The sequence below is a fragment of the Podarcis tiliguerta genome, assembly GCF_965153285.1.
Source record: "Podarcis tiliguerta genome assembly, chromosome: 2".
NCBI lineage: Eukaryota > Metazoa > Chordata > Lepidosauria > Squamata > Lacertidae > Podarcis > Podarcis tiliguerta.
In genome coordinates this window covers 116,685,179-116,710,927 of record NC_139535.1, presented here as the reverse complement: position 1 = coordinate 116,710,927, position 25,749 = coordinate 116,685,179, and the positions used below count along the sequence as shown (strand labels likewise).

General features: G+C 47.6%; 1 protein-coding gene and 1 long non-coding RNA gene across 3 annotated transcripts; both read left to right on the top strand.

Moving 5' to 3' along the window:
- The first annotated feature begins 682 nt into the window (after positions 1 to 682).
- LOC310671441 (solute carrier family 26 member 10-like) lies at positions 683 to 25,749 on the top strand. Of its 2 annotated transcripts, none has more exons than XM_083427516.1 (18): positions 683 to 968; positions 3,543 to 3,653; positions 5,688 to 5,848; positions 6,659 to 6,823; positions 7,684 to 7,836; positions 9,369 to 9,451; positions 9,644 to 9,791; positions 10,259 to 10,372; positions 12,080 to 12,157; positions 13,592 to 13,687; positions 14,438 to 14,544; positions 15,374 to 15,443; positions 17,117 to 17,287; positions 18,183 to 18,222; positions 19,013 to 19,092; positions 20,495 to 20,549; positions 21,772 to 21,878; positions 24,471 to 25,749. In XM_083427516.1, the coding sequence occupies exons 1-18, from the start codon at positions 701 to 703 to the stop codon at positions 24,507 to 24,509; spliced, it is 2,046 nt and encodes a 681-aa protein (XP_083283642.1). In that variant the 5' UTR covers positions 683 to 700; the 3' UTR covers positions 24,510 to 25,749. The 2 variants fall into 2 exon arrangements, with proteins under 2 accessions (XP_083283642.1, XP_083283643.1); XM_083427517.1 differs by lacking the exon at positions 683 to 968 and adding an exon at positions 1,945 to 2,032.
- Positions 15,459 to 17,103, top strand: LOC310671803. Its single transcript, XR_014508209.1, has 3 exons — positions 15,459 to 15,983; positions 16,115 to 16,251; positions 16,415 to 17,103. It is a non-coding gene; the product is annotated as an uncharacterized lncRNA (long non-coding RNA).

Sequence of the window (25,749 nt, the reverse complement as noted above, 5' to 3'; positions counted from 1 at the left end):
CCGGGGTGTGATAGTTTTCCCAATGCTGTTTCCTTGATTTCAATCCCTGCTACCCAAAACTACTTGTAGCCAAAGGGGTAGAGAGGTCAGGGACAGTCTGGTGCCTAGCTTTGCCCCTTTTCACGGCTGCTGCAGCTGCAAGTAGTGACTTAGATTTTGTTTAGGTCTATGGTATGAAATTATTACTATTTTTTGATACTCATTTATTGATCCTCTGTTGTATGAAGGGACATAGTTTTCAAACAGGCCTTGGCTTGTTTTTGTTTTTTCTTCTCTTTCACCCCCCCCCCATCACCCACTAAAACAGACAGACAGACAAACAAACAATCCCTGGTCCGCTTAGGAACAGGAGCTCATGCTGGAGAACCAAGGGAAATGGAAAGATAACAAAGGACAGTTTACGATATTGTTCCAACTAGGGAAGCGTCTGGTAATCAGGGATGTCTAAGGGGGTGGGAAAGCTGTCCTCATGCCCTCATGACTCAGAGGGCACCTAGAGGCATCAGAGCCTTGGTGCCCTGCACCTGACCCTTAGCACCCTGAGCTTCCGCCCCCTTCCTGCCCCGACCCACATTCTGCTTCCCAGAGGGAGGAGAATCCCAGCTCCCCGAGCCTTGCGATTGGCCAGAGAACTCAAGCCCAGCCAGGGATAAAAGGTGACTGGGAGCATCTTGCCTGCTTGCCTGCAGCCCACGTCAAGATGAGCAACCTGGCCTTGTACCGTGGCATCTACACTGAGGAGCGCTTCCAGCAGCTTTATGGGACGCCCCCAGAGCCAGAGGGCAGCCTGGCAGGGATGCTGAAGGGCAAGCTGGCCCAGGGGTGCCGCTGCTCCAGGGCTGCAGCCTTGCATTTGCTCCGAAGCAGGCTTCCCATTGCAAGCTGGCTGCCCAAGTACCAGCCTAGGAAGTGGCTCCTGGGGGACGTGGTGGCAGGGCTGACTGTGGGCATTGTGCACATCCCACAAGGTGAGTTTGTGTGTGAGAGAGCGTGTGTAGGGAACGCTGCTGAACTGAACGTCAGGGGTGATCCTGGAAGACATAGCACAGCAGCCAGAGGCTGAAGTGAAGCCTCTTCCTTTTCTGCACAGAAGTTTGTTGCAGAACATATGGCGGTGGTGGGCATTCTTCCCTTCCAGAAGTATCCAAGGAGATGGGGCGGTGGTAGAGATGAGTCGCTTTGGGAGGGGGCAAACCTGGGCACCATCATCCTTTCTCCTTTCTCTATCATCTCCCCTTCCCCATGAAAGTCTCCAAGGATTTCTGATCTTTACTGGTGTGGATCCTCTTCCTCCTTCTTCTCCTCTCAAGTCCTACCTAATTTCTTCTCCTCACCTGCAAGATCTTCAAAGATCCTTCACCCTGGAGGTTCTGCTTGCTGACTTGATGCCCCTGCTCTCTATGCAACTGTTAAACATTTCTGTTTCCCAAGCTATCCCTAAACCTTCCAGGGGATTTACTCTCAGTGCCCCTTATGCTTTACTCTCAGTCTCCCTTATATTTTTGTCTGCTCCCTTGCGCACACACCACAAGAGTACTGACCTCTTATCCACTTCCTCAAGCCCTCTCCCCGGTTCACATACTTTTTAAAAAATCTGTGACCAGCTTTGCATCTTCCTTGTTTGAACAACAAGTCTTTTGTTTTCTGGTTTCAGTCTGGGATTTCTAAGGCTGCGCAGTCCTGTGCACACTTACCTGGGGAGTGAGCCCCATCCACTGGAGCTGGCTCTGAAGTAAACACGCACAGGTGGGGGGCTGGCAGCCTGTCTTGCTTCAGGAGCTGTTTCTCACTAATCTCTGAGGCTGTGGCTGCGTGGTGGAATGGCGGGGGGGGGGGGAGTCAACTCCTGGATGTCTTTCCGCCCTGGAGGCCCCAGGTTGGACTCATGCCCTGCCGGTCCTTGTTAAGGTGGCGCTTCCCTTTCCTCCAGCGGCAGCCCAGGCGTAAGCAGCTGGGGTAATGGAGCATGCATCAAGGGGTTTCTGGTCAGGGCTGCTCCTCCTACAGATTTTGACAGTGGAAAAGAAGGAAGGTAGAAAGAGCATTGGAGGGAATGATTTTAAAAATGTAGGTTTGTTGGACAGCCTGTTTTCTTGCTGAGAGGTGGCATTTTCAAAATTCTATTCCTTCTAAAAATTAATTCTGAGGGGTGGCTGTGTTTGTGTCAAGACCCTGACGACAAAGCAGTCACGTGACACCTTAAAGACTTGGCAGATTTATTGTACAGTAGTGCAAAGCTTTCGTGGATTGGAGCCCAGCTCATCAGAGGGATGACATGCTGACATGCTTGTCACTCATGCTGCTGACTAGGAAAGTGAATCCTAGTGCGTGAACCCTTCTGGACTGAGCACACGCTATTGAGCATTCATCCCGATTTGTTTGCAAGGGGGTCAGATGATGCTGTGCCATAGCAAGGGTTATCACACACTTTCCAGTTGTTCCTTATTGCAAAAAGTCTGTTCCTTTGGGGGAGTGGGCTTGTTGCACAAAATTTCCTAATCAACTGTAATTGTGCAGCCTGAGTGGCATTCCCCCCAGAATTCCTAATTTCATAAATGTGCTAGCGGCAGTGTGAGATATGGGATTGTTTCTGGACTGGATTTTCGGGTGGGATACAATCACATGCTAGCAAATTCGGGTTGCACAAGTATAGTTGATTGGTGAGAAAATACACTGGAAACAAATCAGAATGGATGCTGATTGTCATCTAATCTCCTGCAGACAAATCAGGATAAAAGCTCAGTAAACAGACCACCTGAAAGCGTGGATTCCCATATCCTTCCTGCAAAGTACTGACAGTCTGGAGGTGCTCTGAGAGGGAGGGTTGGGTTTACATGTTAGTGAGGCAGACACGCATCACATGTGCTCAAAGAGAGTTGGACTCTGGGTTCCAACAAAACCCTGAGAGGGAACCCTGACCATTAGGTCCAGTCGTGGCCGACTCTGGGGTTGCGGCGCTCATCTCGCTTTACTGGCCGAGGGAGCCGGCGTACAGATTCCGGGTCATGTGGCCAGCATGACTAAGCTGCTTCTGGAGAACCAGAGCAGCGCACAGAAATGCCGTTTACCTTCCCACCTATTTATCTACTTGCACTTTGATGTGCTTTCAAACTGCTAGGTTGGCAGGAGCAGGGACCGAGCAACGGGAGCTCACCCCGTTGCGGGGATTCGAACCGCCGACCTTCTGATCAGCAAGTCCTAGGCTCTGTGGTTTAACCCACAGCGCCACCCGCGTCCCCTTTCAAGGATACCATCCCACTAATTCTGGGGTAGACCCTACATTACTTGAATAGCATCATTACCACTTCCATGTGGCTACTGAGCGGAGGAGCAGGAGCATATGGCACGATCACTTCCCATTGTCAGTTCTAGTGGCTCTTAGGCACCAGTGACATTGTCAGTCCTTCAGCAGGGGAAGCGGGGCCTACCAGTTACAGGCTGTGCCTCCGAAAGTTAGAACTCTTGTCCCAGCCGCTTGTTTACACTTGGCCTCCCAGCCGGTGGGGATTTTGTATAGCTCGTTCTGTTTGTTCTTTCTGCAGGAATGGCCTTTGCTCTGCTCACCTCAGTAGCACCAGTCTATGGGCTCTACACTTCATTCTTCCCTGCCCTGCTGTACATGCTGTTTGGTACGGGGCGCCATGTGTCCACAGGTAAGTGTGCTGCATGGCTGAGTCAGGATGCAGTCGCCATAGACGGGCACCTGGGGCACTGCTCTTGGGCTCCGTGACTTAACGTCCTCCGGGCAGATCTATTATTATTATTATTGTGATTTCTTTATATAATTTATGAGCCCTGACCCTATGAACTATCTTGAAGTGATTTCACAATACAGTAAATATATATATATATATATATATATATATATATATATATATATATCCATACATTAAAAAGTTAAAGCAATTGCATATATAAAAACAAATTGAAACCTAGTTCAGATAACATTTGAGGTAAAGCCTTGTTGAAAGAGTAAAGGCAGACACAGAAAAGGCAACCAAGATTGCAGTTATATCTGCACCAGTATAATACTACTGATACTAATACTATAAATAATGGATTATATACAATGTTAGTCATACTCAGAGTAGACCCATTCAAATTAATGGACATTCCATTAATAGGCCCATTCATTCCAATGGGTCTGCTCTGAGTAGAACTTTGCCGAATACAATTAAATGTGCTTCAGATTTAAAGAAGTGGCTAAGCCAAATAAGGAGAGCAAGAAGGCTAAGGACAGGATAACTTGAGGAAATAATTTCTGCCCTGTCTGATTTCTCTCTCTGTGTATGCAAATGTGCATGTGTGTGCTATAATATATTACACACATAAGAAACCCATCCATGCCGGTTTCCAAGGTCCTGTCACACAATGCAGTGGTTATGCAGATGAAGAGAGGGGCAGCCCTGCTTCTTAACAACTGGGGCTGCCAGGGTGGCATCCCTGAAGGCAACGTTTTACTGTTTCCGCTCTGGTATAAGTGAATGGTCACTATTCATTTTTGCAAAGGAAAATAACGCGCTGCCTTTGGAGATCTTGTGGTAGTGAGGACAAAACTCCACCCTTGATTCTCGGACCAGTCCTCGCACACATCAATCCTGTAGAGTAGCTTTCATCAACTTGCCCTCCAGATATACAGTTCCTTTTCACCACACATGCACACACTTCCAGGCCACCTGTTATGACAGTGGCTGCATTGCTTGTTCATAATAGTGGTAGTACATTTAAATTGGGCAATTTATAAATATGAATTTATAAATAATGAATTTCAAATGTTCCAGATATACACCCATATTTTCCCGTCTATAAGACATCCCTATGTATAAGATGCCCCTTATTTTGGGGGACTTGGATTTAAGAAAATGGGGGGGGGGGGAATCTATCTGTATATAAGACGCTCCCCAATTTTGGACACTGTTTTTTAGGAAAAAAACCTAGACTTATACATGGGAAAAATTGGTATATTCTGCAACATTTGAAATGTAAGAATGCCCCTCAAGCTGCGTTTGCTCTTAAAGCTCACATACCTGGTGCATTGGACTGAAAATTGAGTTTGACTCAACTAGCATGCCACGTGGGTGTTGGGCGCGGGGGGAGAGAAATCCTTCCACTGCCATAAAGCTCACTGTGTGGTCTTTGTCATTGTATGTCAGCCTATTCTGCTCCACCCATCCAAGACCTGTAGGCTGCAAATGGAGATTTTTCAGCTTTCTGAATGTAGAGATAGATTCAGTGTATTGTTCAGGTGGAAAGTAGGAATGGGTGGGATTGCTGCCACCAGAATCATGAATGAATGTCAGTCACAATGCCATGTAACCGAGGTTGCTATTTTTGGGTGGGATTCAGTTACATACTTGCAGTTATAACTGATTTGGAAGTATTTGTGGAACAAACCTGCTTCAGAGCAGGCGATGGGAAATGCACTGCGATAACACTTGCTTTGATGCAATGGCATCTAACTGCCCCATGAACAAATCAGAATGAATGCTCACTAAATAGCCAATGTTGTCCAGCTTCCCTGCAAACAAATCAGGATGAATGCTGAATAAACAGGACACCTGGAAGCACCCCCAGTATACTGTTGAGGGGAAAATAGGAATGGGTGGTACTGAGTGCCGTGGTGTCATTCTCGCTCAGGATGGGACCTGCAGAGATTTCATTCGCTCCTCTCTTCCTGCTCTCCAAAGGCACCTTTGCTGTAGTCAGTCTGATGACGGGCTCCGTGGTGGAGCGTTTGGTTCCTGAGCCCCTGCAGTCCAATGGCACCATCCCTGCAGAAGCAGCTTTGCTGGAGGCGCAGCGCATTGGTGTGGCGGCCGCTATGGCCTTCCTTGTGGGGCTGCTCATGGTGAGTCAAAGGGAGATGCTGGGGCAAAAGGGCTCCTTTGGGGAGGCTGAGCACATCACAAAGGGGGACTTGAGCCTTGGAACAGTGCTATGGCTGTCGTCCTGGGAGGATTCTTGGGCTGCCCAGGGCTAATAAGAAGGGCTGATAAACTAGGGGTTGATGAACATGGAGGCTTCAGTCTTAGCTATAGAATCATAGAATTGTAGAGTTGGAATGGACCCCGAGGGTCATCTAGTCCAACCCCTGCAATGCAGGAACCCTTTGCCCAATGTGGGGCTCAAACCCACGATCCTGAGATTAAGAGTCTCATGCTCTCCTGACTGAGCTATCCCAGCTCTCTTGGCTAATAGCTCTTCTTATATCTCTCCTCCAGCAAGCTCATTTGATCCCCGCCCCACCAAAACCCTTTAAAATCCTTTTAAAAAATCCAGTATTTGTCTAATCCCTTTGAAGAGCCATCTGTTCTAAAGTCCATCACCACCTCTTGTGGCAATGAATTCCATGCTAATTGTTTATTGTGCTGAGAACAATTTTCTTTTGTCTGTGTTGTGCTCCTGATGGCACTGTCTTATATGGCCTCTGGAAAGCTTACTTGGCAGCTCCTCTGGCTTTTGAGATTTTGGTAGGCCTAGCCCACACATTTTCTGGCATACTTCCACAATGATAAGGACTAGAAACTTGCTTTCTTAAAAGAATGAAAGCTGAGGAGGCTCGCTTCTGCACCCAGCACCACAATCTGTGTTTTTTCTGCCTGTCTCAGCAGACACACAATTCACGCAGCTACTGCTGCCACCTTCCCCTCTTCCCCAGACAGGGATGTTTACGCTTCACCTGGGCTTCCTTTCCACCTACCTCTCGGAGCCTGTCGTCAAGGCCTTTACCTGTGGTGCTGCTTTGCACGTGGTGGTGTCTCAGCTCCAGAGCCTCCTGGGCTTGCCATTACCACGTCCCGCTGGCTGCTTCGCCATCTTCAAGGTATGTGGATCCACATTCAGGAGGTGGGGGTGCAGACATCTCTGCTTATGAAGTCACCAGAAATGTAAATGCAGGAATTCTCATTCCTAGACACCTGCTCCTGGATGCAATCCATAAGATATTTTGTTCCTCTGAGCTAATATGAGTGTCCTTGTTTTCTTCACTGCTTCTCTCTCTCACTCCATGGTGCTTTCAGCAGTTTGAGTGGGGCAAATGGGGCACTGCCCCACCAACCTCAGCCTGGCTTCAGGCAGCCCCTCACTTACCTGCCTTCTTGCAACCATTCTAGAGTGTGTCACTGGCTGTCAGTTTAGTTTCAGTGCTGCCCTTGCAGAGGGAGGAGAAGACTGGGGACAAAGCTAGAATTAGTTGACTTATGGTTGGCCACTGTGAGGACAGAATACTGGACTAGCTGGACAATTGGTCTCATCAGGCAAGGTAAGGTGACCAGGCAGCAGAATCCACAGGGCCAGCAGATCCCAATATAGATATTTATTCCCCCCTTTTCCTTCCCTCACCTCTTCTTCCCTGGTGAGGAGACAGGCATTGTTTTGTGGTTCACCTCAGGGGCCAAAATATCTTGGGCCAGCCCTGAATTTGACCTACATTCTTATGGCTTTGTCACTGTCTCTGGCTCCACCTGCTGTTGGTCTTCCTGCCACTGGCCCTGCCAATTCCACCAGTGGTTTGCTGAAACAGGCTGCCGGTGAGTTTTGATAGCTGCTAGAAGGTTCCAATAAGCATAGCTGCTTCCTCCTCCCAGGCTGCTAAAAGCATTCCAGTCCACCCCTCGGACGGAAGACCTGGCTGCCCTTTGTGAATGCCACGCCAGATGTCCATGTTTCTGCATTTCCCCCTAGACACTGGCATCTGTCGTGGAAGCCTTGCCCTTAACCAACACAGCAGAACTGCTCATCTCAGGCTTCTGCTTGGCTGTGTTGGTGCCCATCAAAGAGATCAACAACCGCTACAGGAGTCGGCTGTGGGTCCCCATCCCGGGAGAGATCATCATGGTACGTTTGAAGTCTTCGTCAAGGCTGTGTTTTGTCATTCAGACAGCTGGTGACTCCCTGCAAAGGAAAGTCACATTTTAACACTTACAAAGAATGTAAATCCAGCTAATTTGCTCATACTTCCTTTGTGTATTTCTTCTTCCAAGTCTGAGGTCATCAAAAGACTTGGATGGGTGGGTAGAGCAGGGATTGAAGAGTGGTGAAGAATAAGGTGTAGGCAAGGAAAGGCATGGATGCTGGAGATAGGTGGGGGGGGGGAGATATAATTGGGGGGGGCAGGAGCTGAGCAGGGCACTGTGGATGAAGGACTAAATTAGGTCTGTCATTAAATGCATATTTTAATTCAACATGCACATTTTTTAAAAGAAAATACAAATAGTAGTCAATGGAAGAGGTGACCGATAATTATTCAGATTGTAGCCAGCGAGTTCAAATCTTTCATTCTATTCTGTGGTGCTGAAGAAAATACTTCTTCGTAGTGATTATATGCTTTGGGAGAAAATTTCCATCAGGACCACAGCAGAAGAGGAGAGGCTTAAACAGGCCTTCCCCACCTGCTGCAATCCATGGTAATTATCCCCACCCCAGCTGTAAATATTTGAATTTAAGCAAACAAAACAAAATATGTAGGAAGATGCTCTTTAGCATCCTGTTTAGTTTTGCCCTAATTCTGTGGCCCTTGGAATGACTGTTCAGAATCATTTTTATACTTTTGGCGGTCATTGCCAGTGTATTCAAAAGCTTTTTTTCACAGCCATGAGGGCTAAAAACTTGGTTTTTAATTGACAGAGGAGGTTTTCACAATGCATCGTTCTGTCAGACAGTAGTTGTCTTGCAATAAATAAGGAACCACACAGAGTCAAAATGCAGAGTCAAAGATTCACAGTAAAGGCAGAAAAACTTTACTGAGGCAAACAAACAAACTTTATTAAAGCACTGTGCAAGCGAAAGTGAGCAAAGTAAGTCAAAGTTACGTAGTCAAAACAATATTTGCATAAGAAGTGAACCTGCTAGAATTTTCCAGCACTTTCCTGCTTCTGCTCTCAAAGACCTTAGTCACTATGACACATTCTGATATTAAATGCGGTACCATGTTACTTGCTTGTGCAACACATTGAGTTACAAAATATGCAAAACCTGGGCCAATGTAGTTCAGTCAGATAGCTAAAAAGGGTTTTCAGCATACATGGTCCAAATTGGCCTGACCTTCTGTTTTCTTACCTGTACCAGGATAATAATCCCATGACTAGTCCTAACCCCGCTTGGTATAGAAAATCCCCCCTTGCTAATTCACTCAGACCTTAATTCTTGCAGTATTTGGAGACTTTTGACAAACGTGAGATGTCCCTTCACAGTGAAGTATATCTGAAATACATGAGGATACACTTTGTGGGGATTTAATATTTGGAGCACCTAGCGGGACAGCGGCTATAGCAGAAGTTCTTCAAGGCAAATGAGGAGGTTGTTTTTAAAAGCCACACAGCTTACAGGCCTTTGGACTGACGCTGGGTCTGTCTGTCTTTTTTGGGCAGGTACTGCTGGCTACTGGGATCTGTTTTGCTTCCTCCCTAAACACTCACTATAAGGTGCAGGTTGTTGGACACCTCCCGGCAGGGTAAGACTCTCTCTCTCTCTGTCCTCCCCATTCTCTATGCCGGCTGAGGGTCAAGTCACCGCTGCCCTGTTGGCATGGCAACAGAAGTGCGGCTTCCAAACTTGGCCTGACCCTGGTTGTTGGGGAAGGGCAGGGCATGGTCTCTGTCCCCGGGGCACACGGTGACTCCCATTCCCCTATTCTTTCATGCAGGTTCCCACAGCCCCAGCTCCCAGCCCTGCATCTGCTGCCCCAAGTGCTGGGTGACACGGTGGCCCTCACTTTTGTGGCCTACGCCATCTCGGTGTCCTTGGCCATGATCTACGCTGAGAAGCACCACTATGTCATTGACCCCAACCAGGTGTGTGTCCAGCCTGGAGAGCTCAGGGTCCCCTCAGGGTGGGGAGGTTAGAACCTGGACACGTTCAGTCATGGATACTGTTCCCTTTGCTTGCCAAGCCGCCAGACTCCCTAGCGCCTCCTGTTGAGTGCTGGGTTAGATGGGCCTTTGGGTCTGATCAGGAAGGGCCTTCTTATGTTCCTGTGACCCTCCAGCTTAAAAATTGTCTTTGTTTGTAGTGGAGACTCGGCTCCAGAGTTCTTCATTTCTTGCTTGAGGCCAGGGATAATGAACCCCTGCTCTTCCAGATGAACTACAGCACCTATCATCCCTGACCATTGACGGTGCTGATAGGAGTAGGAGTCCCAACACCATTTGGGGAGCCACTGGTTCCCCATCCCTGCTCTGGATACACCCGCCCACCGCTTGCTTCAAGTTCAGCCGGCTAAGACCCTGCTCTCACTTTGCCTTCCTCTGCCCCCCTACAGGAACTGCTGGCTCATGGCCTCTCGAACCTGGTCTCCTCCCTGTTCACCTGTTTCCCCAGTTCAGCCACGCTGGCTACAACCAACATCTTGGAAAGTGCTGGTGGACGCACACAGGTATAAGGCTGATGTTTCGGGAGCGCTTTGGAGAGAGGTGGAGAACCTGCGCTGCTCTGGATGTTGTCTGGACTCCAGCTCCCATCATCTCTGACCATTGGCCATGCTGGTTAGGGCAGATGGAAGTTCACCAGCATCTAGAGAGTCACAGGATCCCCGTCCTTGGGCTACAGACGGCCTTTCTTACCACCATCCCACTACATTTACATTTGCTGCTTGGAAATGGCAGGGGGCAAAGGGCTGGCTTCTCTAGAAAGAAAAGTGGAAGGCAAGACTGTTTCCAGCAACGGTGGGAAGGAGAGGGTTAGCCCAGTTGCTGGTTCCAAAGCATTGTCAGCCACATTGGTGCATTGGGATGAAAGCACCCTTTTTTCCTGATAGGGCTCCTTTGCCTTTTATAACTGGACGCGGGTGGCGCTGTGGGTTAAAGCCTCAGCACCTAGGGCTTGCCGATCGAAAGGTCGGCGGTTCGAATCCCCGCGGCGGGGTGCGCTCCCGTTGTTTGGTCCCAGCGTCTGCCAACCTAGCAGTTCGAAAGCACTCCCGGGTGCAAGTAGATAAATAGGGACCGCTTACTAGCGGGAAGGTAAACGGCGTTTCCGTGTGCGGCTCTGGCTCACCAGAGCAGCGATGTCACGCTGGCCACGTGACCCGGAAGTGTCTTCGGACAGCGCTGGCCCTTGGCCTCTTGAGTGAGATGGGCGCACAACCCTAGAGTCTGTCAAGACTGGCCCATACGGGCAGGGGTACCTTTACCTTTACCTGCCTTTTATAACTACACAGCAAGCAGATATGGATTTGCCTGCTGCTAAATGAGACTTTTCCAGACTAAATAATAGTAACTTATGCTCCAACATTTCTCCGATGAAAATAGGGGCGTCCTATTCAATGAGGAGGAGGAGGAGGAGGAAGATAACTATTATTTATGCCCCACCAATCTGACTGGGCAACTTCCAACATATATAAAAACATAATAAAATATTAAACATTTTTTAAAAAAACTTCCTTATATAGAGCTACCTTCAGATGTCTACTAAAAGTTTTATAGTTTCTTATCTCCTGGGCTTGGGGATTGCATAACTCCATACCCTCCAACATTTCTCCGATGAAAACAGGGACATCCTAAGGAAAAGCAGAACATTCTGGGATCAAATCAGAAACCAGGGCGGCTTCTGGAAATCCAGGAAATAGGGACACTTGGAGGGTCTGTAATCATTAACAAATGTATTTTTGTGAGCTGGAGGTTTAAACTAGGATAAAGTGTGCATAAAAATGCACACATTAGTGAAAATGGTGTATGAAATGCAATATATAAGGGGAAATTGTGTTGCAAAATTGTGTCTATTAGGCAAAATTGCATACAAAATCATGTGTATCAGAAGAAATCGCATGAAAATTTTGGTGAATTTTCATGAAGACTTAAAAAAAAAAATGCAAACAGATGTGGAAATTTAAGGAACTGAACTTAAATGGGGAATTCCTATTCATTATACTCATGTATCCAAGGCTCACCTGGGTAGCTGGAGGTCCACTCTTTAGAGTGCTCATCATTATGGGGAATACAGGTGTTTATTTGGTAGCACTGGTGTTTTCTACTTTACTGGCGTTGTGCTATACTAAGGCAGAACAATGTCCCTTGGTTGCCAGTGGACTTTAATGTCCCTTCCGTTATCTTGGCTGCAACTAACCAGCCTTCCTTGCCCACAGCTCTCTGGCCTCTTCACCAGTGCTGTTGTCCTGGTGGTCTTGCTATGGATTGGACCTCTCTTCTACTACTTACCCAAGGTGAGCTAGTTGCTACTATGTGTTGGGGGAAGGATAGGGGTTTATTCAAAGGGTAGCTCATTATGCTCAGCCAACCCTGATACAAAATTAAATCATGTGCTCTAGGCATCATTGATATATCTTGGTACCATATTTTACACAAATTCTGGGTCCCCTGCACATCTTCATTTACTTGCTGTTAGCACAACGGCTTGACTCACATGCCATATATTATAAGCACATCTCCCGTCAAAGAATCCGGGGAACTGTATTTAAAGGGTGCTGGGAATTGTAGTTCTGTGAGAGGTAAACTACATTTCCCAGCTGTATTGTTTTGTTTGGTGTTCGGAGGAGACCTGCTTTGTACGTACAGTGTGTGCAGTCATACACTCTTGCTACACATTTTGTTTCCATGCCAGCTGTTCAGCCTGGAATTTACCTCCTTAGTTTTTATAGAGAATCTGGTGGCTATAAGTCATTGTTGCCAAGCCATTTCTTCCCACTGATCTCTGCAAAATGGTAATGTACACTTGCAGCACCAGCCTGCCCAATGTGGACTAATATCATGCTATGGAAGCTGTTCAACACTATTTGGCCTGTGCAGTGGACACTTGGGTTGCGAACGAGATCCATGCAGGATGCACGTTTGAAATCTGCAGCGTTTGCAACCCACAGCGGCGCATCTGTACAGACGGGGGTTGCGATCCAGTGCTTCTGCGCATGTGCAAAGCGCGATTTAGCGCTTCTGTGCATGCACGACCGCCGAAACCCAGAAGTAACCCGTTCTGGTACTTCCAGGTTTCGGTGTGGCTGTAACCTGAAAAAACGCAACCTGAAGCGTCTGTACCCCGAGGTATGACTGTAATGAGTAACTTCTTCTCTGCAGCTTCTGCCTCCTGTTCAGTGTGACTGCTCCTTAATTGTTTTATCAGTTCTTGGTGAGCTAAAACTATCAGTTCTTGGTGAGCTAGCACTATTTCACAATAAAAACATAAGAAAGGAAACATAAGATAGGAAACTGGTAATTAAAGCTCCCCCCCCCCCCCGCAGCAAAGGGAACAGGAATTAAGGCTTTATTTTTTAAACAGTCAAATGTTATGTAAATGTCATTAATGAAATTATTAGATATACTGAAGGACCAATTAAGGAGGTCAGCGGGGCTGCATCCCTGCTGAACAGCAAGCAGGCCCAGGGGAGAAGGAGAAAACTTCTAATGAAAGTTGTAAGGGGGTCTTTACTGAATGACGCTTACTTCTGCATGAACATTATCAGAAGATCTTGGCTATGGGAATTACCCGTTGCTGGATAATGCTGTGCAGAACCACCATTTTAATTCTGTTTTGAATGATCACAGAAAAACAGTGCCTCAGTGGTGCTCAAGAGCCGTGGTGTGGAAGTGGGACAGTATGTTAAAGAGGCCCCTCATTTCACACCTCTTTTCTCTCTCATGTCTAGGCTGTCCTGGCCTGCATCAATGTCACCAGCCTTCGGCAGATGTTTCTGCAGTTCCAGGACCTGCCCGAGCTGTGGAGGATCAGCCCCATTGATTTCGTAAGCCATGACAGCATCTGAGAATGGACCAGTTTCTAATCTAGCAGTTGGAAATTAAGAACTGAATATGTGCCTCCCCTGTCAAAAATGTTTACATTGCTACCAGGCTTTTGCAGTTGGAATGGATAGGTCCACAGTTTTTAGTAATGGCCTATAGTAGGGGTGAAGAATCTTTCTTTCTCCTCCACCCATATTTTGTTGAACTACAACTCCCATCATCCCTGACCATTGGTCATACAGACTGGGGCTGATGGGAGTTGGAGTCCAGCAACATCTGGAGGGCCACAGGTTAGTCACCCCTGTCATATTGGCAGAGCCTGTGGCCCCCATCATGCCAAGCAGCCATGGCACTGGGGAGGCCATACGAGCCAGCCCATTACCTCTCACAGTGAACTGGTGTGAAACTGCCATGTGAAAGGGTCCAGTCTTTAGCCATTGTAGCTCCAGTTTTCTGAGAGGTCCTCCTGGCCTACTGTAATAGTTCCTTGCATTAGGCCAGTTTCCACCCGGACTTCACCAAGCCTGCCAGAAGAGTGTGCTTATGTGAATCAGACCTGAGTCAGCAGAGGGCAAGAGGGAAGGCTGAGCCAGTGAAGGACTGAACAGCATGATGTTCCACACTAAGTGTCAAAGCTGGTAGTCAAAGCTGAGCAGTGCTGGTTGCACCTCAGATCTGTCACCTCAGGTGCTCAGCTGCTCTCCTCTCAGGATTCCTTGTGATTCTATCCAACCCTTTCTCATACATTGCAGACGTTGTGGGTGGTCACGTGGCTTTCTGTGGTCGTGCTCAACGTGGACCTTGGCTTGGCAGTGGGGGTTGTGTTCTCCATGATGACTGTTGTTTGCCGCACACAGAGGTATTTGCTTGCCTGTCCTCTTCCTCTGCTTTCTCCTCTTGTTGAATGTTATATCATTCGCAGCTGCTAGGATTAGGTCCCCTAGTTGGGATTGTGGGGGGGAGCCTGCAAGGCTATAAGATTAGGGGGAGGAGCTTCTTTCTGTTGAGGGCTGCATTGCTAGTGGTGGGCAGATTTCATACCATTCCTGCCCCCTCACTTGCTACCCCATCTCTCCCTCTCCCCATCTCTCTGCTGGGGGCCACATGGAATTAAAGATGGGGAAGGGCCACGGCTCAGTGATAGGGCATCTTCTTTGCATGCAAAAGGTCCCAGATTCAGTCCTCAGCATCTTTAGGTAGGACAGGGAAAGACTTCCTATCTGACACCCTGGAGAGCTTCTGCAAGCCATTGTAGGCCAGGATGAGGAGCCTGCGATCCGCCAGATGTTGCTGAACTACAACTCCCATCATCCCTTGCCATCTGCAGCTGATAGGAACTGCAGTTCATCCACATCTGAAGTGCCTGAGATTCCTCGCCCATAGTGTAGACCCTTCTGAGCTAGTGTTGTCCCTCCCAGAAACTGGAGCAGTACTAGCACGGAGGGGGAACTGCAATGTGGGCTTCTGCCACGTGGCTCCTCACATTACCCTGGTGGTGCATGAATGAGCCGTGTCACAGCAGCTCCCATGCAGCAAAGGTCCCACGAGAAGGAGCCTGCACTGGGGGCTGAGAGAGAGCCTATGGTTCCCTACAACCTTCCGCCTCCAACCATGTTTCCTGTATGTTGGGGGAGCTGTGTCCAGATAATTGCCCATTTGCCCTTCATGTCGCTTTGTCATTCTTACAGGGCTGAGTGCTCAGTTCTGGGCAGGGCAGGGGACACAGAGATCTACAAGCCTGTCAAGCACAACAGCAAGGTAAGAGTCGTGAGGATTAAGAGGGAGCAAACAAACATAGGAACACACGCCACGTGCATGTCTGAAGTTGCAGCCCCAAAGCACCCACTACAGGGAGCATGAATCTCAGCATTGAGATTGGTGGGGCGACTCCAGTGCAAGGGTGCCCAATCCACACTAGTTGAACACACATGTGCTAATCTCTTGATAGGCTATTTATGGCACATGTGGGGCACCTGTGTCTCTCCAGAGGCAGCAGAACTACAACTCCTCTCATCCCTGAGCACAGGCCATGCTGGCTTGGGGTGAAGGGAGTCCAGCAATATCAGAAGGCTTCCCACCCAGGCTTTTGAAGGATGAGAACCTGCAGGTGGGTGTGAAGTGAGGACTCATCCCACTGCTTCCCCCCTGGAAAACCTGATTACTGTTAAATCAAAACAAACGTCACTCATTTATTCCGCAGACTGAATTCAGCAGTAAACAGCAGATTTTCCGGGGAAAGTGATGGGACAAATGAAAGCTCCAGACAAGAGGGAAACCTCTTGGACCCATGGTTTCTAGGCACAGGACAAGCAGAAGTGCGTGCGAGTTCTGAGTTTTCAGTGTTCTAGAATGGAAATTAGCCACACTGCAGAAGATGGCAATTATCCCAGGAGGATGCGGAAGGTAGCAAATGTAGCAGATGTTCCTAGGAGAGGGAGCAAGCCTCACTGTACTCAAGGGGGCCTGCCTTTGAGGTGAGATGTGTAGGGATGTGGTGGCAACTTAGGCTGTCATTCAAACCCCACTACCTGTGCATAAGCCCCATTGAATTCAGAAGGACTTACCCGTATTTTTTGCACCATAACACTCACTTTTTTCCTCCTAAAAAGGTAGGGGGAAATGTCTGTGCGTGTTATGGAGGGAATGCCTACGGATTTTCCTCCTCTAAAAACTACGTGCGTGTTATGGTCGGGTGTGTGTTATAGAGCAAAAAATACGGTACTTCTAAGTAGGCGGGGTTAGGTCTGTGGTTTAATAAGGATCAGAAATATTTATTACAACCATTTGTGCTCCACTTTCCACCCTTTTCAGGGAACAAATCCTTCCTAGGATTAAACAATACTAAAATACATTTTTAAAACACACTATGAACATTATCAACATATAAAAAGCCACCAGGATCCTTCCCACAACTAGTCTCCAAATGAATGGCCCTGTGGCAAGGTAGTCCTGCTGTAGCAGCCCCTGGTGTCTTCTTTGCCAGGTTCCCTCTTTCTACTGGGATCCTTCCCATAGTTTGTGGTCGATCACTCTGGTGGGTGGTGGGGTCACTGGAGCAGGCAAAGAGACACCAAAATTCAGCACACACACCCTGCCTCTTGCCTTCCATTCTACATCATTCCTGGTGAGAGGGGCAGAGACCATGGAGGCTCCATGCCCTAATTTCACCTCTGCTGTTGCTTGTCTGAATGGAGGTGTGCCTATCCATGTGGGTGTATAAATCTCTGTTTGCCTTACATTGCCTTTGTCCACAAAGGAAGGCAGCCCTTGGGCTGAAAGAGGTTCATCACCTCTGCTGCAGCCAAAAATCTGAAAGATGATGGGGTTCGTATATTCATTTTAGGATGGGGTTAATTTTATTAACTTGGCCACCCTAGCCAGGCACAATGATGCATCTGTACCCCATTTATCCACCCATCCCTGCTTCTTAGTGCTTTGAGATCCCAGGTGTGAAGATTATAAGCTACCAGGCTCCCATCTACTATGGGAACCGCAGCTTCTTCCGCGACACTCTGAGCCAACTTGTGGGACTCAACCAAGAAGGGGAGAAGCACGAGGACCAAGCTCCAGGCATCGAGCTCAAGATGGACATCAGCACTGTGGTAATGTGGCAACCCAGGGTGGGAGGGGGGCAGAAAAGGTGGAGGGAAGTAGAGTGGAAAATTGGGAGTGGAATTCAGAATTAGCCAAGAATTAGTGCCTAAGCTCGCTTGCATTTTTCCTCTTCCTTTTGTGTGGAGACTGGTCAACGGTGAGCCTGAAGGCAGGGACATCTTCTCACTGATATTCATAAGCCACTCTGGGAACGCTTTCTCAGCTGAAGAGCAGGATAAAAATATTAGTCATAAATAACAGAATCAAGTTAACACAATTCTTGCTAGTCAGAGTGGGAGCCAATGGAGTTGGCCTCCATCCGTCTTGGGAGATAATGGAGGAGTGTGCCTTTGGGGGAGAACTCAGACTGCTGTAAGGCTGCAGCACCTGCTGTGGCTATAGAGACCGATACAGGATAAACATGTTTTGTTGCAGCTGGGGCAGATGAAGGCGTCCATTGATGCACCATGGTGTTTCTTCTCTCAGCGGTCATTCCTCCCCTGGCCACTGCTATATCTCCATGACCTGTCTCCAGGCACTGTGGTCATCTGCAAGGGACTCCCACAGGATGGGGCTGATGTTACCAGCCTTCAAGCCACGTTTGCAGGCATCTTTGTAACCCAGAGTTGGCCGCCAACAGGCCTAGTGCCTGAAGCCAGCTCCCTGTGGAGCACATCCTTGGAAGACAATTCTGTACTAGATACAGACCATTTGATTCAGTAGAAGCAAAGAACTAAGCAAGTCCTATTGAGCCACGGACCAAACTAGGTTTTGCTCTAAAGCAGAGGTTTTAAAATAAATATAAATTAAATGAACAAACCCAAGGCTGGAGATGTTTTCACATTGTCTGGAGTTTAAATTCTTCTCACCTAAGTGGAGATTAACTGTTGTTTTTCTTCCTAGGAGAGCAATGTCTCTGTCCTGGACAAAAAGCCTGGCTCAGGTAAGCAAAGGGCAATTGCCTTCCAGTTCCTGGTAAATCTTGCTTAGTCAACATGCATTTTGAACTCTGCCAAGTGGAAAGCTGCTTAACTGCCCCTCTCCTGTATTCTGCTGAGGATACTGAATGAGTGTGTGTGTGTGTGAAAGAGATTTGCCAGGAGTGTTTTTTCCTATGGAAGGACAAGAGTTCCATCCGCTTCTGGTACTCAGAATAAGTTCCTGGGTTCAGAATTCATTAGTGCTCTCTCTGTGTGTCTCTTGCACCTGGCTCTGGATAGTGGGTCTTGGCGTTCTTGTAAAAATCAAATTACTTCTTGTAAGCCTTCAATCTTCCCACCTTTGAGCAAAATGCTGGGTGTTGTGTTTAGCTACACTAGACTGGTGTGACAGGAGTTGATAGGCAGGTTCTCTTCTGTGAACATAGAAAGATGCTTTACACTGAGTAAAGCATCATACTGGCCCATCAATATTGACCCATCTGACTCAGTATTGTCAACACTGACTGTCAGCTGCTCTCCAAGGTATCAGATAGTAGTTTCTTTTCAGCCCGATCTGGAGATGCCAGAGGACTGGACATGTTGGGCTGGGTTGAAGAAAACAGTTGTGATCGTGCAGCTGCAACAGTTTCCCATATGGAAAATGAGATTTATGTCTCCCCTGTGAAAACTGGTTGGAGATGGGATTGCTTCTGAGCATGTGCAGAGCGGCACATGGCAAATTGTCATTGATGCTGCTGGGCTCTGCCTGTTGGATTCATTGCAGATTGTGGTCTGTCTACTTTGCTCTTCCAGGTGTGTCAGTACAGGCTGTAATTCTTGACTGCAGTGGAGTGTCCTTTGTGGACGCAGCTGGAGCCCATCTACTTATTCAGGTACAAAAGGACACATATGTATGCATACAAGTAATGAGGTGGCGCACTTGCCGTCAGAAAGTCTGGGTGCTGAGACAATCTGGAAGCTAAGCTCCCAGTCTAGATTGCCTGCCTTGTTTTATTTATTTCACCTGTATTCTGCTCTTCCTCCAAAGAGCTCAGGGCTTAACCTGACTGAATGTTAAATGCACTTTTTGCATTTAATGTGCAGGGTGTTTGATTGTTTTAAATGCAAACAGCATCCACCCAGGTAGTGGAGCTGTTATAATGTGGGCTAAAGAGGGAGCAACATAACCTTTCTGGCAATCCCTCCTAGTTGCATTAGGAGGAAATTATTCCATTGGTGCCAAGCAGTGGCGTAGCGTGGGTTGTCAGCACCCGGGGCAAGGCAAGTAATTTGCACCCCCTAACCCGTGGATTTGCGCCCCCTAACCCTAACCCCCAGATGTTGCGCCCGGTGTGGCCGGCCCCCCCTGCACCCCCCACGCTACGCCACTGGTGCCAAGTCTTAGAGTAAGTTTCATCTGGCTGCCATGTGACTTCCCACTTAGGAAATCTTTAGAAAATTCAGTTAATGGAATGCTGCCGCCTGAGCATAGGAGTAGTCAGGATTTATGTTGGGGGGGATAGAACGAAGATATCTGTAATGCAATTGCTCAGTTAGTTAAGTATTTATTTATTTACTTGATCAGCTGCACCCCCTGCACCCACTAAGCTACGTCCATGTGCCTCAAGCAAAGGGCAAGGTGGTACCCCACCTCTGTCCTCATTCCTTGTACAGGAGTCAACCAGGCTGACAGTTCAAACTTACTGCAACAGTGATGATGGAATAATGTCCTCTACTCTGTCCAAGGGTAACAGGCTAGCTTAGGCAGCACAAGGTGGGCAAAAAGGCACATACAGCTCTGTCAACCAACATGTTGCCACTACTCTTTGCCTGTCAGCATTTGCTGCCTGAGGCAGCTGCCTCGCTCTGCCTAATAGTAGGGCTGGCTCTGATCTGATCAATTTGTCAGCCAATGTTGTTGGGACTACTATTCTCGGTCAGTTCAAGCACAACCCTTGTTTAAGTTAGATCTTTAAACTTACAGGTAGGTGAACAAACTGTGAGCAGCGGTGTCCCTAAGGATCTGTATTGAGTCCAGTTATTATTTATGTAACTTACCAATGAACAATTTGGAGTCAAGATTTTCCATAATGGAATCAAAAACAGTGACACAGACATGATAGATCCCAAAATGGATTACAGAGATAGTTCCCCCGCCCCGTAGTTGTGCAAATATCAGTAGCAAATTAGAAGATCACAGCATAGCAACAGTGACCTAGCTATAATCACCGAGGCAGCTTGTGGTTAAAAGGCAATGTTTGCAATTCTCTGCTAATGGCTTCCTGTGCCTTGCAGGTGTGTGTAGAATGCCAAAAGGCAGGCATGCAGATACATTTGGCTTCCTGTAATGGTAAGTGAAATTAAAGGTGCCACCAGACCTCTTTGTTCCCCCATTGATTTCCCGTTGGTTGTTTTTAAAGTGAAGTTGTACGTATATAAAGAAAGAATGTGTGCTATGTTGTGTTCTGACGTATCTTTATATTGCATGGTTGTTATAATATAGAAAGATTAAAATCAATATATTTAAAAGGCAGCTTGTCCCAATGCACACGTTACCCAGAAGCAAGCCTGGGCTTGCCACCAGCTGTACACTCAAGCAGGGAGCGGCCGACTGCAACCCCTGGAAAGTATTCTGAGATGTGCATCTGGTGTGCTTTCTGTTTTCTGCATGAGTCTTTCTGCTGCCTCTTTCTCGATCAGCCACTTCAGCCTGCATGACTGAGGGCCAAACCAGAGGAGGCAACAGAGATTTGTGATTGGGTCTCCTGTTTTCGTTTCTCTACATTTTCGTAGACAGCAGCAATGGGGGTATCCAATTCACATCAAAAACATAGCATGGTGGTAGCACTCCCTATGGGAGCAAATGACATGGGGGGGGGGGTTGTTGGGGGAAAAGTGCAGGTGAAATGGCCATTCCTGGTGCTGTAATTCTGCTCTGAATAGCTATGGGAAGGGACGAGCTTTTACAGAAATATAAAGAAATGGGAAATCCATCCACAGCTCTGTCATCATCCTGACACAGGCCACATCCATACCATGCGTTTACAGCACATTGCTTCCCTCAAGGAATTTTGTGCCCTGTAGTTTACCCTTCAGAGCTGCAAGTCATAGAAATGTAGAATTGTAGAGTTGGAAGGGACCTGGAGATCATCTAGTCCAACCCTCTGCAATGTAGGGATATGCAGCTGTCCCATGCGGGGATCAAACGTGCAACCTTGACATTATCAGCACCTCAGTCTGACCAACTGAGTTATTCCTTCCAAGCACCATAACAAATCAGCATTGCCAGAATAACTTAGGGGAAGCCACAGTTTAAAGGTTTGGTGTGGATGTGGCCACAGTTAGGCCCCGAGACCCAAAGATCAGATGTGCATGCTCCCCTCTTGACTTGCCACTGAATATGGGAACTGACTCAGTTGAGGAAGCCTGGCATACAAAATGAGAGGTAAATCCTGTTTGCAGTGGTTTTGAGGGGCGGTGTCTTCCTCACAAATGCAGGTCACCCCTCGAGGAACATGCGCCTGTAGAATCAGACCTCACCCTTATCCATTTATTTCCTCCTTTCCATTTAGCCGGTGTTTTTCAGACCTTGAGGTCCTGTGGCCTTCTCCATCATCTTCCCCCACAGCAGATTTTTGTCACTGTTCACGATGCGGTTTCCTACCTTCAGCAGACTATGGTAAGAGGCTGAGGGTGCAGACAGACAATAGGTGAGACTCTGCTCTTGCTGGTTGCAGTCCTGGCCCCTCTGGAACCAGCTTTGCAGCCCGAGGGAGGAGAGGCCTTATTTGGGAAATAGCTCCGTTTTCCCCAACAGCAATTGTGGGGTCATGGCTGTACCCATTGAGACTGAAAGTATAAACTCTTATCGTTGAAATATTCCCAAGTGAAAAAGCTTTTTCTCAATGTCCAGCCTAGCCTTCTCTCTGGCATGGCCATTTTCTATGTGCAGGGATATCATTTTTCTATGGGGGAGCATTCCATCAAATGAACCCCCACCTAAATGGACTAATCCAGACACAGATTTACCACTGGGCCTTCCCCTGCGGGCTTCAATGGAGGCTTATTGTGGAATCAGTGCTGTCCACATACGCAAGTTTCCCACACTATCCACATGGCCTTCCCATCATCAATACCTGTGCTGTTTTTAAACATTTAATCTGGATTTTTCTCTGACTGCAGGAAATTTGTTAAGTAACAATAACCCTTAATAAATCTGCAGTCACCACTGGTGTGGAAGCCCATCAATGAATTCCCTGCAATAAAAATGTGTGCAGGGTGATGGTGGGGTGGGGAGTCTCTGTTGCCATACACCTACAGCTATTTGCTCCTCACTTACCCACTTTCTTTCCAGTGGCCAAAATGATATTTGTATGCCTATTTTCAACCATTTTCATGAAGGCATGTTGGAATTTCAACAACCCAGTTTACAGCAGCTATTCTCAATATCCCGCAAAAAGATCTCATGGTGTGTGTGGGGGGGATTACCTGGGAGTCTCTATTATCAGGCATTTAAAAATTACTGTTTCAAACAGCGAGGTCTTAGGTAAGACCTCCTTATTAGAGTATCAGTATAGCTAAAATGTCACTATTGTGCAAGGCATGGGTAGTAATTTTTAAAAACCCACCGAAATGGAAATGGGGCCCAGCCACCTCATCCCCCAAACACAAACCTCCATTGTGAAACATAGTAGTTAAGGGGCGGGAATACAAGGGGCTTGTGCACATTTTGTACCTTTTTTTTTTTAAAGTACACGTGCGAAGAATCTGAAAAGGTAGTGAAGCATTGGGGGGGGGGGCAGAACCAGCAGTGCAGAAACATTTCTTCAGTGAGTGCCCCTGCGTGGGGGCAGGAAGCAATGGAACACTTATGAAAAACGGAATAAAAACTTCAGAAGTGTGGCAATCACAAAATGAAAAAACAACAGCCCACGTCTCAGCTACCCACTTAGTAGATATTGCGCCAATACAGATGCATACCCTTTTCAGGGGAAAGTGGCTTTGGCTGGTTGACAGCTTGCTTTTTGTTTTGCAAACTATTTGTTACGAGGTACCTCTTGTAGTGGACGCGGGTGGCGCTGTGGGTAAAAGCCTCAGCCCCTAGGGCTTGCCGATCGAAAGGTTGGCGGTTCGAATCCCCGCGGCGGGGTGCGTTCCCGCTGCCAACCTAGCAGTTCGAAAGCACCCCTGGGGGCAAGTAGATAAATAGGGACCGCTTACTAGCGGGAAGGTAAACGGCGTTTCCGTGTGCGGCTCTGGCTCGCCAGAGCAGCGATGTCACGCTGGCCACGTGACCCGGAAGTGTCTTCGGACAGCGCTGGCCCCCGGCCTCTTGAGTGAGATGGGCGCACAACCCTAGAGTCTGTCAAGACTGGCCTGTACGGGCAGGGGTACCTTTACCTTTACCTTTTTACCTCTTGTAGTAACGTTTAAAAAATGAGAGTTCTTTCTGGTCCCCATGCAATCCCACATCTGGGCTCTGTGTCTGTGCGGAGCTGGAGCTGGAGCCTTCTGTAACAGGAGCAGCCAAGAGGGGGTCCTCCAGCTGTTGCTGGACTACATAATTCCTGACAGTGGGACATTCTGGTAGGGGACGATAGGAGCTGTAGTCCACATCAGGACAGCACACTGGCTATCCCCGTTCTACAGAAATAGCAAGGGAGCTGGTGGTCTTTCTTCCATTCCTAAAGAGCATACACTGAGAAGTGTGTGGGTGCCTTCGCATTCCAGTCTTTCAATCCATGCGTTACAGGAGGGATAAGAACAGCCTCTATAAAGTCTGCTGCTCACTGCTTCACAATACCATTAATACAGCATGTTTAAGGTGTCCAAGGCACTTGACATACATTATCCCAATCCTTTCTGCAGCCATCATGCACCTATATTGCAGATAGGGGCTAAGGCAGAGAGACTAATGAGCAAAGATGCCTGGGAGAGTCCTGTTACACAGTACAGTGGTACCTCGCAAGACGAATGCCTTGCAAGACGAATGCCTCGCAAGACGAAAGAGTTTTTTGTTTTTGAGTTGCTTCGCAAGACGAATTTCCCTATGGGCTTGCTTTGCAAGACGAAAACGTCTTGTGCCTTTTTCTTAAAACCGTCAATGCATTCCTATGGGAAACCGTCAATGCATTTCCTATGGGAAACCGTGCTTCGCAAGACGAAAAATTCACAAGACGAAAAAACTCGCAGAACGAATTAATTTCGTCTTGCGAGGAACCACTGTATACAGCTTCATGCAGAATTCTTTCTTTTTTCTTTCCCTACTCAGGAAAGTGTGGAGCTGAAGGACCCAACCATCTGGGTATAACTGCCTCTGTATCAAATCAATCCATGCATACCAGGACAAGGACTAGCTGAGTTCACAGAAATGCTAGAGGCAGCTGGCTGCCTCGGAAACCAACAAGGCCCTGTCTGCTACAATGGAGGGCTGTCCTATCAGGAATGGACAGAGAGAGAGAAGAGAAAGGAGGCAGCAGGACAAGACAGAAGCTCCTTCTCTTGCCAAGACCTCTTTGGCCAGTTGTGGTCTGTATTCATCTACCACCACACTAAAGGAGGGTTTGATTTGCACTCAATCCTATTTGATCTCCATCTCTTCTGGGCCCTTGTCAAAAAGTTTCGATACACCAACAACCAGAGATAATTTTTTTGTTGAAAAAACCAACACAAAAAAACCTTTATTCCCTTCCCCAAATCGTTTCCTTTATACAGGAAAAAAACGTTTGAAGTAATCACAGGTAAAGTCATTGCCAACAGGAAAGGGACAGTGAGCTCGTAAGATGAAAGGAAAGGAGCAGCCGCAAAGCAGCAGGTGGCACCCAGCTATGTTTTACTCAAGAGTACACCCATGGAAATTAATGGATCTAACTTCATCATGTTCTTTAACTTCAGTGAGTCTGCTCTGAGCAAAGGTTAGTGGACTTCTCCTCAATGTGAGCGAAAGGGCTGCGCAGCCTGGAATGAGAGGTCTCATTATAGCTGCAGCAGCCCCCACGGCTGGATGCAAACAGGACAGGAGGCTGGGGAGGTTGGAAGATATTATTTCATGCAAAGGCTAACCCCCCCCCCCCCCGCTGCCACCGAAGAACTTGCTTGCCAAATCTACAGCTAGCCACCCTAAAGACTGATAAACTGCCTTTCCCTCCTCATGTGGTTGGGCAGTAAGGCAACACTGCAGGGCTGTTGGGAGAAAGTCAGAAATGGGGGTGATGTTCACCTCCTGGGCAGCCTCCCTCAGTGAGGAGGGGTTCTGCTTTTAGTTTTAATTCTCCTTCACATCAGTATAGTTGACTCTTCAGCCTAGTATCATGATCTGAATTCATGCCGTGTGTACCAAACTAAGCATTTGCTTGTTTAGGCTGAATTAGGAACAGGCTGTAAGCTTTCCAGTAATAGTTCCAAATCAATATGTCAGCATTTTGAAAATAACTCTTGCTGTATTTGAAAGTGTTGTGGGGTGGGAGAATGTGTAGGGGTTGAATCACTGCCCCATTTAATAAACAAACAAATAAATAAACGAATAAATAAATAAAGTGGCATGACAGCAA